General features: G+C 52.8%; 4 protein-coding genes across 4 annotated transcripts; 2 read left to right on the top strand and 2 right to left on the bottom strand.

The window, feature by feature from the left end:
* Positions 1–220: 220 nt before the first annotated feature.
* On the bottom strand, positions 221–4,753 carry PtrM4_120090 (chitin synthase 6; the record flags this gene model as incomplete). Its single annotated transcript, XM_001935303.2, has 2 exons — positions 221–1,595; positions 1,644–4,753. 2 exons carry the CDS (start codon positions 4,751–4,753, stop codon positions 221–223), a joined length of 4,485 nt encoding a protein of 1,494 aa, XP_001935338.2.
* Positions 4,754–5,287: 534 nt separating this feature from the next.
* On the bottom strand, positions 5,288–5,623 carry PtrM4_120080 (uncharacterized protein; the record flags this gene model as incomplete). Its single annotated transcript, XM_066108402.1, has 1 exon — positions 5,288–5,623. One exon carries the CDS (start codon positions 5,621–5,623, stop codon positions 5,288–5,290), a length of 336 nt encoding a protein of 111 aa, XP_065961587.1.
* Positions 5,624–7,598: 1,975 nt separating this feature from the next.
* PtrM4_120070 (Myosin heavy chain) lies at positions 7,599–13,230 on the top strand (the record flags this gene model as incomplete). The annotated part of the gene is made up of 3 exons (XM_001935302.2): positions 7,599–7,879; positions 7,930–13,098; positions 13,149–13,230. 3 exons carry the CDS (start codon positions 7,599–7,601, stop codon positions 13,228–13,230), a joined length of 5,532 nt encoding a protein of 1,843 aa, XP_001935337.1.
* Positions 13,231–14,149: 919 nt separating this feature from the next.
* Positions 14,150–17,523, top strand: PtrM4_120060 (eukaryotic translation initiation factor 5B; the record flags this gene model as incomplete). Its single annotated transcript, XM_066108401.1, has 4 exons — positions 14,150–14,557; positions 14,693–14,922; positions 15,346–17,220; positions 17,280–17,523. The coding sequence occupies 4 exons, from the start codon at positions 14,150–14,152 to the stop codon at positions 17,521–17,523; spliced, it is 2,757 nt and encodes a 918-aa protein (XP_065961586.1).
* Between the last annotated feature and the right edge of the window lie 236 nt (positions 17,524–17,759).

The following is a 17,759-nucleotide window of genomic DNA, read 5'->3' as shown; positions in this document are numbered from 1 at the left end:
CTTTGATGTATATGTAATAGCAGTTCCCTATCAACATTATATCAACCCGGCGTGTAAATACAACCTAGATTCCCAGAACCCCCACCTTTTCCTATATAGATTTGCGCCGTGTGCCAAAAGTGCGACATTTTAAAATCAAAGACAACATGTGTCGTGCAGACATGGTCGGCATACAAACACCGCTATATGCAAAAAAGGAAAAATCAAGCCGCCACATGCTTTACACCATATTCGCAAGCTCATGGTCAATGGCCTGAGCAAGGAAAATCTTCCTCTCACCACTGAGCTGCATCTGCAGCCTCTGCTCCGCGAGCGCAATGATTTGTTTACGCGTTACACGGTCAAGATCTGCATCCTTGAGACACGCCTGAACGGTCTCGATGATTTGTCCATCAGTCGGCCCATTCATCATGCTTTGGAAGTTGGTTGTGCTGCCCGGTCGAGACTGAGCTGCGCCATAGCCAAGAGGGCTGCGTCCACGAACAGGCGGTGTCGACGAAGTCATGAGGTTGTCAGAGCTCTGGAATCCGCCCATGCTTTGCCGTTGACCGTACGGTGACGCCGTGTTGTTGCGGTAGTGGTCGCTCATGTTGCTCAGGGACATGCCGCGGCTCTGATCCTGGGGATGATCTTGGTAGCGCGAGAAATTCGAGTAGGTTGATTGACGCGTTTGCATGCCTTGGTAGGGACCAGGAGACTGAGGTGGCATGTGCGAAAGCTGCATGTTGGACATGACGGTCGAGGCTGGCTTGTGCGATGAGTACACGGATTGCATGTCGTTCATCTCATAAGCTTCGTCTTCGTATCCAGCAAACCCGCCCTTCTCAGCTCCACCAGGAAGACCGCGACGACCAGGAAGGTCATTGCGCTCCGCGTACTCGTCCCATCGCATCATCGGGATGGCCTTGGGGTCGAAGCCCTCATCGTCGGTCGTGAGGACTTGCTTGGTACCTTGCTCGCCAATGACGACACGCGTGTTACCCCACGAGAAATCGTCTTGCTTCCAGAACGAGTACATGGGGAGCGCGAGCGAGTAAATGGGGAACGCAAGAAGATAGATAATCATCCATCCCACGTGCTGCCATTGTCGCTTAATGATGAAGATGAGAGCCTGGAGACCGTACACAGCGGCAAGCATGATGATTGAGAACATGGGGAATTGGCCTTTGCCACTGGTGACTGAGTAGACCAGGTAGACTAGGTACGCGCAGATGGATGGAAGGACGAGGGTTCCGAACAGGTCGATAAAGACGACAAAGCGCATGGAGAAGCAGCAGAAACCACACAGATCCTTGAGGAAGACGAGTTCAGCCAAGTTGTGGATAGTCGAGTTGATCCATCGACGTCTCTGGGAAAGCAGAATGCTCCAGGTATCGGGAGCGGCCGTTAGGGCGTACGCATCAGGGATAAACTTGTACGACATTTGCGGGAAGTACTTGGTCATCAACGTTGTCAGGTAACGATCCTCACCAAGTGAGAGAAGGTTCTTCTTGTGAAGCGTGTCAACGACGCAATCGGCATAGTCCTTGATGATCTTGTCCGAAATGATGAGAGGCTTGCCCTTGTCGGCGGTGCGCAGACGGTACATAGTGAAACTGGACCAGGTTAGTGAAGATCAAAACAAACATCAATAGAGTACTCACCATCCAGGTAAACAGGTAACACTGCCAAACAGACTCTCAAAGGCCTTTGACAGATGATGCGAAATATAGTACTCGTAAACTTGAATCATGGTCCACCAAGACCTATCTTCGTTCTCCAAGCTTGTCTCGCCGCAAATGCCAGCAATCTTAGAGTCATTGGCGCAAGCGGCCACTAGACGGTTCAGAGAATCGGGCTTGACCATAGTGTCGGCATCGATCATGAGTAGATACTCGTACAGCTCTGGGTCAACACCAATGATGTTGTTGATCTGATGAAACATCTCCAATTCGAGGGGGTTCATGGCGGAACGGTGGTGTACGCGGTTGAGGAAGCTCATGAGCAGAATTTGCGAGTCTCGCTTTCCACGGTTACCAGGCTTCGACTTGTGCTGTTCTGACTCCTTGCCCATCTTCACAACGACAATGTAGGGGACCACGTTGCCCTCGAACTCGTAAAGACCAGAGTAGACTTTGCCGTAGTTGAGTTGCTGACTTCCCTCACCGACTGACCAGAAGGGAAGAGCAGGCGGATCAACCTTGGGATCAACACCGAGAATGTCCAATACGATCTTGGGTGTAGGACGGTCGTTACCACCTCCGACAATCATTCCATCACAAATGACGCAGATGAGCTTGCGCTTGTTGTCGTAAGAAAGCGCGGTAAGGGAGTCCAAACTCTTACGGATAGAGTCCTCGCCTTCGGTGTAGGCGGGCACCTGGCAAATGACAAACTTGTCCTGGTTGGCGGGACGCTTGCGAGAACCCAGTTGAAGAGCAGCCAAGAACTTGACGACAACGACTATACAGAGCATGATTGTAACAGCGAGCAGAATGTAATCGTTGACCTGGCATTTCGCGGTACTGCGGAAATCAGTCCTGCCAACGTAGAACAAGTTGTCGAGGCACTGGAGGTTGTAGGCTTGAGCGGTGTTGTTGAGGTTGTTACCAAAGTCCTCTTTGAGATCTTGACCAGCTTTGCTCTTGACCATATCTACTAACTTGGGGTCGAGGAAGTTGTACTGGGGCTGGTTTTGCATGTAGTCGATCGTGGCAAAGTAATCTGTCAAGTCGTAGATCTTTTCGCCAAGCCTGAACCACATGTGGTTCTGTTCAGCTCCCTCAGTAGTGACCTTGTCAGTGGTCCATACAAGCTCTCCCTTCCTGTACTCCTTGATCTTCGGCAGAAACACATTGGGATACCAGTCTTCCTTCTTGAGCGCGGCGCTGTCCGGGAAGTTGGTCATTGATCCCGATGTATGAACAGCGAGTGCGTTAAGATTCTCGGTTGAGGACTCGTTAAGCTTCAATTGCAGGACGCGGTTCTGAGGTGTGTCCGTGATGAGGTTGGGGCAGGCGAGGTATAGCGGAGGGATGATGTAGGGGTTCATGTTAGCACCAGCTAATTCCATCATGCGCTCCGGGGTAGCCTCAGTATTGGAGTCGCTGTGCTGCTTCCTCCAGAACGAAGTTAGGTCGTACACCACACCGTGATGACTAACGTAGTAATCCTTTTGACCTTGGTGTGCGGACACTTCCTTCTGGTTCCAGACCTTGTCTTTGTTGGGGCAGAGAAGTTTACCGAAAGCGACAATGTAGAAGACGATGGCGGCGTTCAAGAGCATGATCAAGAGAAACAGAACAAACTTCTCTCGCCATGCCATACGAACGTCGGGCCGCTTCATGCGACCAATCCATTTGAGGAGGGGCGAGGGGATCCAGAAGGTGACGGCCCAAACGAATGAGACCCAGGCCCTACGGGAGCCGGTGAGAGGCGTTTCAGTCACAACTGCGTTACCTCCAGATTCCATATCGTAGTAGGTGACGCCCTTGTTCTCATCACCTTTCATACCAAGTCCGTAGTCACCAGGACCGGTTGTAGGGACGGTCATTGCGGTGGGAGCAATTGACTTGGCGTCTGCACTCGGTTGAGCGAGACTAGCTGTGCTCTGAAAAGGATTTTGAGGCGGCGTATTCGACATGTTGGGAAGGGGAGGAAAGAAAGCGCTGGCAGTAGGTGGAAGTTGAGCAGAGTACCCATTTTCCATACCAGCGGCCCCAATCATACCTCCCATCATGCCGTTAGAGCCGAGCTCTTGTGTCTTGAGGTCAAGCTGCGACTCAGCCTCCCACCAAGTGCCCTCTCGGACCCATACACGCTCCTTTCCTACCATGACTTCACCGTTGCTCCACCCACGTTGGAGGATCCAGTTCTGGATGCCTTCCTGACCGTCCATGCAGCCGAGCGGAGCATATCGGTCGAAGAACTCGTGATGGTCAAAGTCGGCGGTGAAGTCCAGGTTGCGGTTCCGGCGGTTTGCCCATTCTGGTAGACGCCATTCACGGAGTTGTCGTGAGATGACGCCAGCTTGCCAGGTAGAGGTCAGGTCTTGGTTTAGCGAGGTTGGGATGTTGTCTGAAGGATGGAGTGCAAGCTGGAACCAGACTCTGCTACTGGCAACGGTCAGGGGAAGGTCGAAGCGACCGTGCTTGCCTAGAACGATACCGCCGTTGGGAACGGGGTACAGTAATTGCTTGAGAAAGTTGTCTTCCTCTGGGAGTTCGAGGGCAACCTTTTCAAGGACTGCTTCACGCTTCTCCAAAGTAGACTCCCGCTCGCGAAGTGCAGGGCCGTTGATGCCAAGTTCCACTGAACAGGTCTGCATGGCCTCTCTCATGCCCTCGAGCACTGAGTTGGCAACAGGTGGCACTTGAACGCCATCCTCTCGCATCTCAGCATTGATACCTTCGCTGTCATCAAAGACGGTGCGGAGTGCGACGGCCTTGCCGAGGGAACGACTGGGGATTTCGACAACAGTAATGTTCACAATGTCGCCGTCTTCGGAGCCATCAGGTGTCATCCTACCGCTGCCCTCGCCTTCAAAGTTAGCCTTGGCCTGGCGGATGTCTTCCTTGATGGCGGCGTTGGCCTGGCTGATGACAAAGTCGACGATTGCCTCGTAGATGCCCCCAATAACGATTTCACGGTCGTTGGAGCCCAGCTTTTGTCGCAGAGTACCTTCGGGCAAATCCATGAGGGCTTCGACATCTTCGCAGGTAGATGCGAGAGACTCCTCGTCCATGAAGTAATCCAAGGTGTTGCCCAGCTTCATCAGCCCGGTCAGGCAGCTGATGAGACTTGTCAACTTGTGGCCCTTGATGCCGATAGCCTTGAGGTTCGCGCGGAGATCTTCGGCGGCGGCGGCATCGTCGGCGTCGGGAAGGTAGCTTGGGGGGTTGTAAGTGCCGGATCGGCGGAGGAGGGCATATTGGTCGAGCGACTGAATGTCCAGGTATTCCCTCTCCTGCTTGGTAGCCGAGCTTGAGTTGAGGTAGTAGAAGACGTCAAAGGCACGGAAGCCGCTCTGTCCCGGGACCTGGAGCAGGCCCTGTTGCACATCGAGGCCGGATGTAGACAACTTGATCTCAGCGCCAACGACGGTGCCTGCGAGGTTGATGGTGAAGACGGCGGCCAATGCAGAGTATCTGGGAGTGGAGGGGTTATGGGGCGTGACGCAGTGTGTGAAGGCCTTGAGAGCCTCGAGTGCTGTGTAGAAGTTGCTCGGAAGCGACAGGGGCAGACTGGAAACGAAGGGCGAAAACAACGAAGGGCTTGAATCATGAAGCGAGCTGCGGGTGTCAGTATATCACGACGGAATGCGACTACTTGTGTGAGGTACATACGCAAGGACTATGCAGCCATCCTCTGCTCTTCGGCGGGCGTGTTCCCACGCCTTTCGCCCTAACTCGAGGTCGACTGTGCCGCCAATGCGATCGTCGATGATGCTCTTCGCATTGACCCACGTGTTCACGACGAGACTGGTGCTGGCCTCGAGGTTATATGAGCGGCCATTCTTGTAGGCCGAGTTGAGCGTGTTGAGCAGCGTGGTGGTGGATGTCTGGGCGGGAGGGTTGCCAGGTCGCGATTGGGAAGCCGATGCGGTCGAGTAAACCGACATGCGGGAGTTGTTGACGAAACTCATCGTGGTGGGCTGAGGCGGGTCGCCCCTGGGGTAGACAAGTGCAGGTCGATGCTATAACAAAGATTCGAGTGCAACTGCAACTGCAACTGCGTGGCTGGCGGGTGGGTTGAGGTGGTACGAGGTACGAAGCAGGTGAGAAGGCGCGATGGAGCCTCTCACTGCAAGGGAGCAAAAGGACTAGCGAGTGGACTGATTAAACGATTGTATGGGAAAAAAGAACAAAGTGCACGCAACAAGAGAAGCGTAAACAGTAAAGGTCGTGGGTAGCAGACTGAGCAGCAGTCATGTTTGTTCGCTCAGGGCGACGTCCATTCCCAGCCAGGCTGGATGCGGGCTGGCGCAGTATGGTTAGGGAGGATTAGGAGGCGGTCAATACCGGGGCGGCGCCGGTCAATGCATCAACACGCAGCCGAACCGGGATGGCGAGGCTTGGTTTTTCGAGGCATTACGAGCTGCGGCACCCACCCGATGGACCTGTAATACGAGCGGGTGGCGCTGAGGGCAAGACCAACCCCTATATTTAGCCCAGGTTTATTGTTTGTATTTGCATGTTCATGTTTTCCTTTGCGCGGCACCGCATTGTGTAAACCTCAACGACGTCGGAAACGTCGGAGATGTCGTCTGACAGCAGTTCCGTACCCAGAACCGGAAGAGACATGGAGCCAGCACCAGGCTGTCAATCATATCGATAAGAGATTGTTCTACCGTACCTTCTGGCCCGCCTGTGGAGATGGTGGCCGCGCTGCTCAAAGGCGCTTGATGCGGTGCAGGGTCGTGTATGAGGCGCGCATGCCAATGTCCACTGCCAATCCTCCTCATTCTACCTACAGTAGCCCTAAATTGTGCCCTGGCACGACTGTTTCAACTGCAGCCAAATGGCGCCGAGATACTTCCACTTGCACACGCACACCTGCTGACTGATGACTAACCGACGCCAGAGCACCAAGTTCGCCATCTTCTGTTGAGACGTGTGCCGTCTACGCTTTACATGCAAAAGTCATCATCCCAGCCGTGGGACCGTTTGTGGGCTAGCTGATCCAACGGCCTTGTGCCAGCACGCAATGCACGAGCTGACGGCTGGCGAGCGACAGGCAGGTGGTCATTGATGCGACTCTCCACATTGGCCTCTGTAGCGTGTCGCGCCTCTTAGGTCGCCGCGCAATCGATACATGCTCGACAGTTAGTGCATTGAGGCTTGCAGCGGTGATCGTTCCCGCCGCGCGAGCACTAGGATGCTTGGTGGTGCAGCAATGCGCGTCCGGGCCCGGAACCACCTGTCTGGACATTGGGCGACACAGCGCGAAAATGCTGAACTTTGCATTGTTACTGTCGTCGACTTTTTCTTCCAAACAACCATGGCCGTGCCTCTAGTCTGGCTCTGGAACTGAGCGACGGACTGACCGGGCTGACCATCTTCCACACACTTTCCTAGTCAGTCGCTACAAGCAGACAAGTGGGGCCGCCTCGATTCCTCCGACGCCTGGCCTGGGTGAATAGCCCGCTTTTGCGTTTTCTAACTTTCTATTTTTGCGCCCCCTTTTAACGATCGCTGCATCGCCTGGTCAACACGCACCGCCAATCGGTTGGTGCGGCGGCGAGCGAGAAAGCTAGAAGCATCGTAGCCCGAGGCCCCGGAGCCCATCTGTCAGTAGTAGACAGCATTGAGACCCCTTTGCTGCCTCTGTCAACGGCTCTGTAGACCTTTACCTTCGTTTGTAATTCCTTCACTACGCTCGCTGATTGTCTTTCACCCTCTGGGCCAGCCTGCATTGTCGTGGTTGTTTTTCCGCGCCCCCTCTGCACTGCATTCCCGCCAGCCCTACCGCATTTCACAGTCCACAGTCGTGGCCCTGTAGCACACCACTACTTACCACAAACACCACCACGCCGACGTGCCACTGCCAGTCGACATCTGATCGTTCCTGCTTGAACCTCACCGTCTTGCCACGCTCCCACGGGGACGCGTCTGCCAGCCATGGCTTCCAATCCGTTGCAGAATCCGTCGCTGCCCGCCCTTCCACAGCACCAGCAAAACGACACAGGCCTGACTTCAGCGCTTGCGAGCCGATATCACGCCCACCTGCCCATTGCTACCCTATCGTCTCAGGGTATTGTAGCCATCAACACATGCACCGACTCTAGCTTAGGCGTTGATGGCGGTAAAGAGGGAAGCGCTCACCAGGCGGCTGAGGATCTCTCTCAGAGGGCTTACTTACGCCTGGGACAGCGCTCAGAGGACCAGGCCATCATCTTCCTGTACGTCGTTCCCCGTCTTGACTTTGTATTTCACTAACATTGCCCTCAAGTGGCGAGTCTGGTGCCGGAAAGACAACAATTCGCGGCCACATGCTGAGGTCTTTCCTCTCGTATTCATCCACACCCCTCTCCAAGAAGATCGAGCACGCCAACTTCGTATTCGATGCCTTCACTACCACAAAGTCCCTCACTACTCCACAGGCTTCCAAGTCCGGTCTCTTGTTGGAGCTCCAGTACAACACCGCCACCGCCAACCATGCCACCCTTCTCGGAGCTCAATTTCTCCAACATCGTCTCGAACGTAGTCGCATTGCCTCAGTACCAACGGGAGAGCGGACCTACCACGTTCTGTACTACCTTCTTGCTGGAACCAGTCTCAATGAGAAGAAGCATCTGTTCCTTGATGCCGTAGGCGGAGAAGGCAATGCGGGTAACCGCGCCTCAATCGGCCACAACAAGCGATGGCGCTACCTTGGTCATCCCACACAGCTCAAGGTCGGCATCGACGACACAAAGGGCTTTGCCGACTTCAAGACTGCACTCCGCAGGCTCGAGTTTGGCAAGGAGAGCATTGCAGGAATATGTGAGGTCATGGCCACCATTATGCACATTGGACAACTCGAGTTCGAAATGGGCCAGAACACAACTCCCGCAGCCGATGAGAGCGGTGGCTACTCACACGAAGGTGGCGAATCCATCACCATGGTCAAGAACAAGGAAGCTCTCGTTCCCATCGCTCAGTTCCTCGGTGTAGCCATCTCAGACTTGGAGCAGAGTCTCCGCTACAAGTCAAAGACGCTTTACCGCGAGCGTGTCACTGTAATGTTGGATCCCAAGGGTGCTCGCGCCAATGCGGATGAGCTTGCTCGTTCGCTCTATTCGCTTCTTGTAACTTGGGTCATGGAGCAAGTAAATTCTCGCATCTCAGTGCCCTCTGAGCAGATCTCAAACACTGTCTCTATGGTTGATTTCCCAGGATTTGCCAACTTCGCCGCCACTGGTTCCTCGCTAGATCAACTCCTCAACAACACCGCTAACGAGTCCCTCATCTCTTTCTGCCAGGAGAGTTTCTTCCAGCGACAGATCCAGGAGCTTGAGGCTGAGGAGATTTCTCTCCCGCCCATGGCCTTCTACGACAACACAGCTGTAAAGACTGGTCTCATGAAGCCGGGCAATGGTCTTTTGAGCATTCTCGACGACCAAATGCGCCGTGGCAAGACCGACATGCAGTTCCTCGAAGCGATCCGAAAGCGTTTTGACGGAAAGCACCAGGCCATCGTCCCAGGCAGTTTGACGGTTGTGCAACCGGGTAGCAACTTCCCCACACCAAACACCTCTCCCAGCTTTACCATCCGCCACTTCACCGGCGATGTCGACTATAGCGTTGAGGGCCTGTTGGAGGAGAATGCCGAGCTCATTTCTGGCGACATGATGCACCTGCTCAAGTCTGCCCAGGCGCCCTTTATCCAGCAGCTATTTGGACAAGATGCTTTGCAGAAGATGTCGCACCCTAAGGAGAAATCCACCATTGTGCAAGCCACGGTCAGCTCGAAACCCTCTCGTCAGCCCAGTATGGCACGAAGGAAGGCTGACAAGACTGGACGATTCGGACGCCAGTTGAACGTCTTCGACGAAGACGCTATTAGCGATGTGGAAAGCAATGCTTCCACGTCGAAGAAGGGTGGCGATTCGCAGAGACAGACTGGTGCGGCGGGTCAGTTCATCAGCTCCCTGAGGACGATTGAGTCAACGATGCGAAAAGCCAATGCTTATTTCGTCTTCTGTTTGAAGCCCAATGACCGAAGAATCGCAAATCAATTCGACAGCAAGTGCGTTCGTCAACAAGTCCAGGCTCTCGGTATCGCCGAAATCAGCCAACGCCTTCGTGTTGCTGACTACAGTATCTTCATGCCGTTTGCCGAGTTTCTTGGGCTCGCGCAGACCGACCTCGCCATCGTGGGAAGCGACAAGGAGAAGGTTGAAATGGTTCTTGACAGTAGGCCGTGGCGTGAGAATGAGGTTCGCGTTGGTGCTACCGGCGTGTTCCTGAGCGAAAAGTGCTGGCTCGAAATCGCAAACATCTCAGACATCGCTCCCTATGCCCGTGGGCCTGGTGGTGAATCAAACGACAACTTGCTCACACCCGAAGCAGGTCGGTCGTTTGGTGATGTCCGATCTGGCCTCCTTTCTACCTCACCCAATGCTTACTACGACGACAAAACAGGAAACTACTTTGGTGCCCGGGACATTGACGCTCGTTCAGAAGCTCCATCTGGAGTCACAAACGGCGACATGTTCCATGGTTTGGAGCAGCCCAAAGCCATCGACGAGAAAGCTGCAGATGCGAAGCTGGAAGAAGTCGAAACCATTCCCGTCTCGGGCAGTCGAAAGAGATGGGTCTTCATCGTTTACATGATGACTTGGCTCATCCCCGACTTCGCCATCAAGTTCATTGGGCGAATTAAGCGCAAGGATGTCCGAATGGCGTGGCGTGAGAAGCTTGCCATCAACATGATTATCTGGTGGAGCTGTGCTTTTGTCATCTTCCTCATGATTGGTTTTCCCATGGTTATCTGCCCAAAACAACACGTCTACTCGGCTGCCGAATTGACATCCTTCAACGGCAAGGATGGAAACGAGGCGTTCGTTGCCATCCGAGGTATTGTTTACAATCTTGGTGACTTCATACCGCATCATTACCCGAGTATCGTTCCGCAAAAGAACCTCGAGAAGTATGCTGGAAAGGACGCTACGAATTTGTTTCCCGTACAGGTCTCTGCTTTGTGCATCGACAAGAACGGCAACAAGATCGACGATGCGGTTCAGCTGAACTACAAGAACTCCAACTACACCGGCTCTGCGGTCAACAACCTTATCAGTGCCACCGATCTCAATGCCCAATACCACGACTTCCGAAGTTTCACAAACGACTCGCGTCCAGACTGGTGGTTTGAACAACAGATGTTCCTCAAGGCCAACTATATGAAAGGACGGGTTGGATACAGTCCCCAATACCTGAAGAGTCTGGCCTCGAAGAGTAACGCCATCGCCTACATGAACAACAAGGTCTACGATCTTACTGACTACATTCCTGGTGGCCGTGACCTTAAGTATCCTGTTGGCGCAGACACCTCGAACCCCCCTCCAGACACCAATTTCCTGGACCCTGATGTCGTGGATATTTTCCGAGTCCAAGCTGGTAAAGACATTAGCAAGTACTGGGATAACCTTAACTTGGATGCTCAGAAGAAGAGGAACATGCAGACTTGTCTGGACAATCTTTTCTACGTCGGTGATGTGGACACGAGAAACTCTGCAAAGTGTCAATTTGCCAAGTACTTCCTCCTCGCCATCTCCATTCTCTTGGTCAGTGTTATCGGTTTCAAGTTTCTTGCAGCTCTCCAGTTCAGCCGAAACACCGACCCGGAAAACATTGACAAGTTCATTATCGCCACGGTTCCTGCTTATACAGAGGACGAAGAGTCTCTTCGCCGTGCCATCGATTCTGCTGCCCGTATGAAGTATGACGATAAGCGCAAGCTCCTCGTCATTGTCTGTGACGGTATGATTATCGGACAAGGCAACGACAAGCCAACCCCTCGTATCGTCCTCGACATCTTGGGTGTTCCAGAGGCCACTGACCCCGACCCGTTGAGTTTTGAGAGTTTGGGTGAAGGTCAACGTCAACACAACATGGGCAAATGCTACTCTGGACTTTATGAAGTACACGGTCACATTGTACCTTTCTTGGTCGTCGTCAAGATTGGAAAGCCATCGGAAGTCTCCAAGCCTGGTAACCGTGGTAAGCGTGATTCGCAGATTATCCTCATGCGTTTCTTGAACCGCGTCCACTACAACCTTCCGATGAGCCCGCTCGAGCTTGAGATGCACCACCAGATCCGCAACATTATCGGAGTCAATCCAACCTTTTACGAGTTCTTGCTACAGATTGATGCTGATACCGAAGTTGCGCCCGATGCGGCCACTCGATTCGTAGCAGCCTTCCTCCACGATACTCGTCTGCTCGCCATCTGTGGTGAAACCGCGCTCACCAACGCCAAGTCTTCGTTCGTCACAATGATGCAAGTGTACGAGTACTTCATCTCTCACAACATGACCAAGGCTTTTGAAAGTTTGTTCGGTTCTGTCACTTGTCTTCCCGGTTGTTTCACCATGTACCGTATCCGTGCCGCCGAGTCTGGAAAGCCACTGTTCGTCAGCAAGGAAGTGGTTGAAGATTACCAACAGATTCGCGTCGATACACTTCACATGAAGAACTTGCTACATCTCGGAGAAGATCGATTCCTGACTACTCTGTTGATGAAGTACCACCCCAAGTACAAGACCAAGTACACGATGCGAGCACACGCCTGGACTGTGGCGCCTGACAGTTGGTCTGTGTTCATGTCTCAACGTCGTCGCTGGATCAACTCTACCATTCACAACCTGATCGAGTTGATTCCTCTCACACAGCTTTGTGGTTTCTGCTGTTTCAGTATGCGCTTCATTGTGTTCCTGGATCTGCTGTCGACGGTTGTCCAGCCTGTCATTGTCGTCTACATCGGTTATCTCGTCTACATGCTGGTATACTCGCCTGATGTCGTACCTGTCACTGCCTTTATTCTTCTCGGTGCCATCTATGGTTTACAGGCCATCATTTTCATCATCCGACGAAAGTGGGAGATGATTGGCTGGATGATCATCTACATCTTCGCGACGCCTATCTTCTCCTTTGCCCTGCCCCTGTACTCTTTCTGGTACATGGACGATTTCTCCTGGGGTAACACTCGTGTTGTCACTGGTGAAAAGGGTCAGAAGGTCGTGGTGTCGGATGAAGGCAAGTTCGACCCCTCAGTCATTCCCAAGAAGCGATGGGAAGAATACCAGGCGGAAATGTGGGAGCAGCACACAATCCGGGACGACCGCTCGGAGGTTTCAGGTTACACATACGCCACAAGGAAGCCATTCGGGAACCAATCTGTTGCGGGCTCGGAATATGGAGGCATGGCACCATCTCGAGCCATGTCACATCTCAATGTTGGACGCTACGACAACCATTCACGCATGAGTCTTGCGCAGAGTGGGTACGGCATGGATAGCATGGAGATGTCAAATCTGCCCAGCGATGAGGCAATTTTGAATGAGATCAAGGACATCTTGTCCAAGTCTGATCTCATGAATGTAACGAAGAAGCAGATTAAGGGTGAACTAGAGCAAAGGTATGTTTCCATGGCACGTATCAGTAGGATGACAACTAACACGGCAACAGATTTGGATGCGATCTTACACTCAAGAAGCAGTTCATCGGTTCTGCGGTCGAATCACTCCTCCTTAGCGGTCAGCTATACTAAGCCTCTCAGGCTTGGGCGCGTATACCCATTGTGTCTATGGTTTACGATTCTACGTGTTGCGATAAGACATGGTCTCGTTGTCAGTCAGCTCACTTGTATCACCCCAGCTGGTTATCAGCTCATGGGTTCAGCTACTACTATTATCTAATCACTGCATTCTCCCATTGGGTTGGAGTCATATACTTGGGCAAGGCGTTTGTGTATCAGGGTCTGTGCGAGTCGCACATTGTCGCATTTTTGTTGTCGCCTTAGTGTCGTTTGAATGGAAGAGGCAAAAAATTAGGGTCTAGAAGGAAGTTTGTGGGATCAACGTATAGCTATCAGGAATTGCATAGTGACAGATATGATGATGCTTGTTGCTGTGAATATGAATGGACTATATTTGCAAATGGACTGCGAAGTCTGCAAGTGCAAAGGCAGATGAGGGTTGTGAGGCAACAAGTCGGCGCGGAAGTACATGATGGTGAGCTACATGGTCCAAGCGCCTGCCCCTCCAAAGCAGTAGTTCGCCCCGCTGGCCGCCCGCCACACAGAGCAATCGATAGTACAAGGGAAATTCGCAGCTTCCAGCGCGCCTGTGTGTTTGCGCGCTCTTTCTGATTGCATGTATCTGCTCAGACTCGCATTTACCTCACATCTCACGGTCCAGACCTTTATTGGTTGAAGTCTTTGACTCACGGGACCCGACTTGGACTGAAGGTTCCAATTTTACTGCAAAGCTTCTGAGGACCACTCTGCTGCGTAGTACCCCATCTGCTCCTTGTAACCTCGCCCACTTTCACCACACTTGTCAACTGTGACTTGAAGTGCGGGCCTCAGAGCGAATCATTGCCCCCCGCCACCTGAAGGAATCTCCACCGAGCCCCCGACACACCTCGCATCCTCGCATCCTCGCCTCGTTTGAGCGACTACATACACAATGGCGCCAAAGAAGAAGGGCAACAAAAAGGCACAGAATGACGATTGGGAGGCCGAGCTCGGCGAGTCGGTTACGCCCCAGGATGCCGCTCCAGCAGAGCCCGAGCCCGAAGATGCTGCCGCTGCTGCCGACGATGATGTTGCAGGCGGCGGCCTGATGGCTGCTCTCGCAAAGCGTGGCAAAAAGAAGAACAAGAAGGGCGCAAACCCTGAAGTCGAAGGTGAGGACCCGCCTGCCGCCGATGGTGCGGATGGCGAGTTTGAGAACAAGGCACCACAAGAAGGAACCTTTGACGACGACGAGGACGATGTTTTCGCTGGAAACTACGGTAAAAAGAAGGCCAAGGGCAGCGCTGCTGTTGCAAAGGCGGAGGAGCCTGCTGAGGAAAAGACGGACGATGCGCTCCGTGTGAAGACAAAGGCGGAGAAGGAAAAGGAGAAGAAGGAGAAGGAGAAGCAGCGAAAGAAGGAATTGGTATGTCTACAAGCTTCATGACTTCATCTCATGCATGCTACGTAGCCCTATACTAAAATAATGTCTTAGGCTGCGAAGAAAAAGGCCACTGGCCCTGCCAAAGCCGAACCTGCAAAGCCCGAATCCAAGCCAGAAGCCGCTGCTGCGCCCGCTGCCGCTACCCCTACACCAGAGGCTCCCGCTGCTGGTGGCAAAAAGAAGAAGCTCAATCCGGCGCTGGCTGCACTACAGAAGCAACAGGAAGAGCGCAAGAGGAGGGAAGAAGAAATGGCGCGGGCTGAAGCCGAAGAAAGGGCCAGGTTAGAGGAAATTGAGCGACAAGAGGCAGAAGAGCAAAAGCGCAAAGAAGAGGCCAAAGCACTGAAGAAGCAAAAGGAAAAGGAGAAGATTGAGCAGCTGAAGAAGGAGGGCAAGTACATGACGAAGGCCCAGAAAGAGGCCAAGGCCAAGGCCGATCTCCGTCTGCAACAAATGCTGGAACAAGGTGGCGCAAAGGTTGCAGGTCTTGCCGAAGATGTCGACAAGAAGAAGAAGCCCAAGTATGATGACCGCAAGAAGAAGAAGAAGCAGGCCGAGACCCAAAAGGAGAAGGAAGCCCGTGAGGCCGAGGAGGCCGCTAAGAAGCTGGAAGAGCTCAAACTTGCCGAGGAGCAGGCTGCAGCAGCCGCTGAAGCAGCAGAGAAGGCCCGCCTAGATGCTGAAGCCAAAAAGGGAGATGGCAGTGATGCTGCTGACGACTGGGAGGCCGAAGCTGACGAACTTGAGGGCGTCAAAGACAGTTGGGACGTCGACACTGATGAAGAGGAGGAGCGCAAGGCGACTGAGAAGAAGGCCAAGGATGAGAAGGCTGCGGCTGAGAAAGCAGCATTAGCAGCAGCAGACAAGGCCAACAATGATGGCTCCGAGACGGATTCCGAGGACGATAGCGATGAAGACTCATCCGAGGACGAGCAGGGAACCGCTGCGCAACGAGCCGAAGCCGCACGCAAGGCTGCCGCTGCTGAGCGGCGAAAGCAAGCCCACGAGGAAGCTCTTGCTGCACGGTCAAAGGACAATCTGCGATCCCCCATTTGCTGTATTCTTGGTCACGTCGATACTGGTAAAACAAAGCTGCTGGACAAGATCCGTCAAACCAACGTGCAAGAAGGCGAAGCTGGAGGTATCACACAACAAATCGGTGCCACTTACTTCCCAGTAGAAGCTCTCCAGAAGAAGACCGCTGTCGTCAATAAGGACAACGACTTCGTCTTCAACGTTCCTGGTCTCCTAGTCATTGATACTCCCGGTCACGAGTCTTTCACCAATCTCCGATCTCGTGGATCCTCTCTCTGTAATATTGCTATTCTTGTCATCGACATCATGCATGGTCTTGAACCCCAAACTATCGAGTCCATGAAACTTTTGCGAGATAGGCGGACACCCTTCATCGTTGCCCTCAACAAGATTGATCGTTTGTTCGGCTGGAAGAAGATTGACAACAACGGTTTCGAAGACAGCTTCAGCCTCCAGAAGCAATCTGTTCAGTCTGAATTCGAGGAGCGATGGACTTTTGTACGCACTCAGCTACAAGAGCAAGGTTTCAACTCGGAACTCTTCCACAGGAACAAGAACATGGCAAAGTACGTCTCTGTATGCCCGACATCAGCACACACTGGAGAGGGTATCCCGGACATGATCAAGCTTATTGTCAAGTTGACACAAGAGCGGTTAACAAACAACCTCATGTACCTCTCCGAGGTGGAATGCACTGTTCTTGAAGTCAAGGTTATTGACGGTCTTGGTACAACTATCGACGTCATCTTGTCCAACGGTGTCCTCCACGAAGGCGACCGGATAGTGCTATGTGGTAATCCGGAACCTATAGTAACCAACATCCGAGCCCTCCTAACACCGGCCGAGATGAAGGAACTGCGTGTGAAGTCACAATACGTGCACAACAAGGAAGTCAAGGCTGCCATGGGAATCAAGATCGCTGCTGATGGTCTCGACCAAGCTATTGCTGGTTCACGACTGCTCGTTGTCGGTCCGAATGACGATGAGGAAGATCTCATGGACGAGGTCATGGGCGATCTTGCCCATTTGCTCAGCAAGGTCTCCAAGACCGGTCGCGGTGTTTCCGTCCAAGCATCCACCCTGGGTTCACTCGAAGCGCTGCTCGAGTTCCTCCGCGTATCCAAGATTCCTGTCTCCACCATCTCAATCGGTCCCGTCTTCAGAAAGGATGTGCTTCGCGCAGGTATCATGTTAGAAAAGGCCAAAGAATACGCGGTCATGTTGTGCTTCGATGTCAAAGTTGACAAGGAGGCGAAGGCCTACGCTGAGGAAATTGGCGTCAAGATTTTCGAAGCCGACATCATCTATCACTTGTTCGACAAGTTCACAGCGCACATGAAGCAGCTCGAGGAGCAGAGGAAAGAAGAGTCAAAGATGCTGGCTGTCTTCCCCTGTGTACTTAAGCCCGTTGCCGTCTTCAACAAGAAGGATCCCATCATCATTGGTGTCGATGTCACAGAAGGTGCTCTGCGCATGACTACGCCCATTTGTGCCATCAAGAAAAACGCAGCTGGTGGCAAAGAACTTGTCCAGCTCGGAAGAGTGTAAGCCTTTACCTGCCTTTTACATTGCCATGACATCATACTTACTCATGATCTTCTAGTACCTCGATCGAGCGCGACCACAAACCCATGCAAATCTGCAAAAAGGGCCAGCCATCCGTGGCTGTCAAGATTGAAGGCACCAACCAGCCCATGTATGGTCGCCATTTGGAAGAAGACGATATCTTGTACTCTGCCATCAGTCGGAAGAGTATCGATACGCTCAAGGAATTTTTCAGAAGCGATGTCAGTCAGGAGGAGTGGAAGTTGATTGTGCAGCTGAAGCAGATGTTTGATATTTCTTAAGCGTGGGGTGGGGCTGCAAAAGGGAAGAGACGACAAGGTGTGTATGATGCAATGCAGTCTTTTCGCGTTCATTTTCCGTCCTCTTGTGTGTGTGTGTGTGTCCCTGTGAATGTACGTATATAAAAAGACGGAATAGCATACACTGGTTTTAGCGCCACCTTTTGTCACAATACAGTAAATTCGCCACTTTACACATGCATTGAATATTTTCCTTTTATCTTATGAGTCTGCAGTGC

Source organism: Pyrenophora tritici-repentis, chromosome 6, assembly GCF_003171515.1.
Source record: "Pyrenophora tritici-repentis strain M4 chromosome 6, whole genome shotgun sequence".
In the NCBI taxonomy this organism is placed as follows: domain Eukaryota; kingdom Fungi; phylum Ascomycota; class Dothideomycetes; order Pleosporales; family Pleosporaceae; genus Pyrenophora; species Pyrenophora tritici-repentis.
Note: the sequence above shows the minus strand (reverse complement) of the source record. Positions and strands in the feature narration are given on the sequence as shown.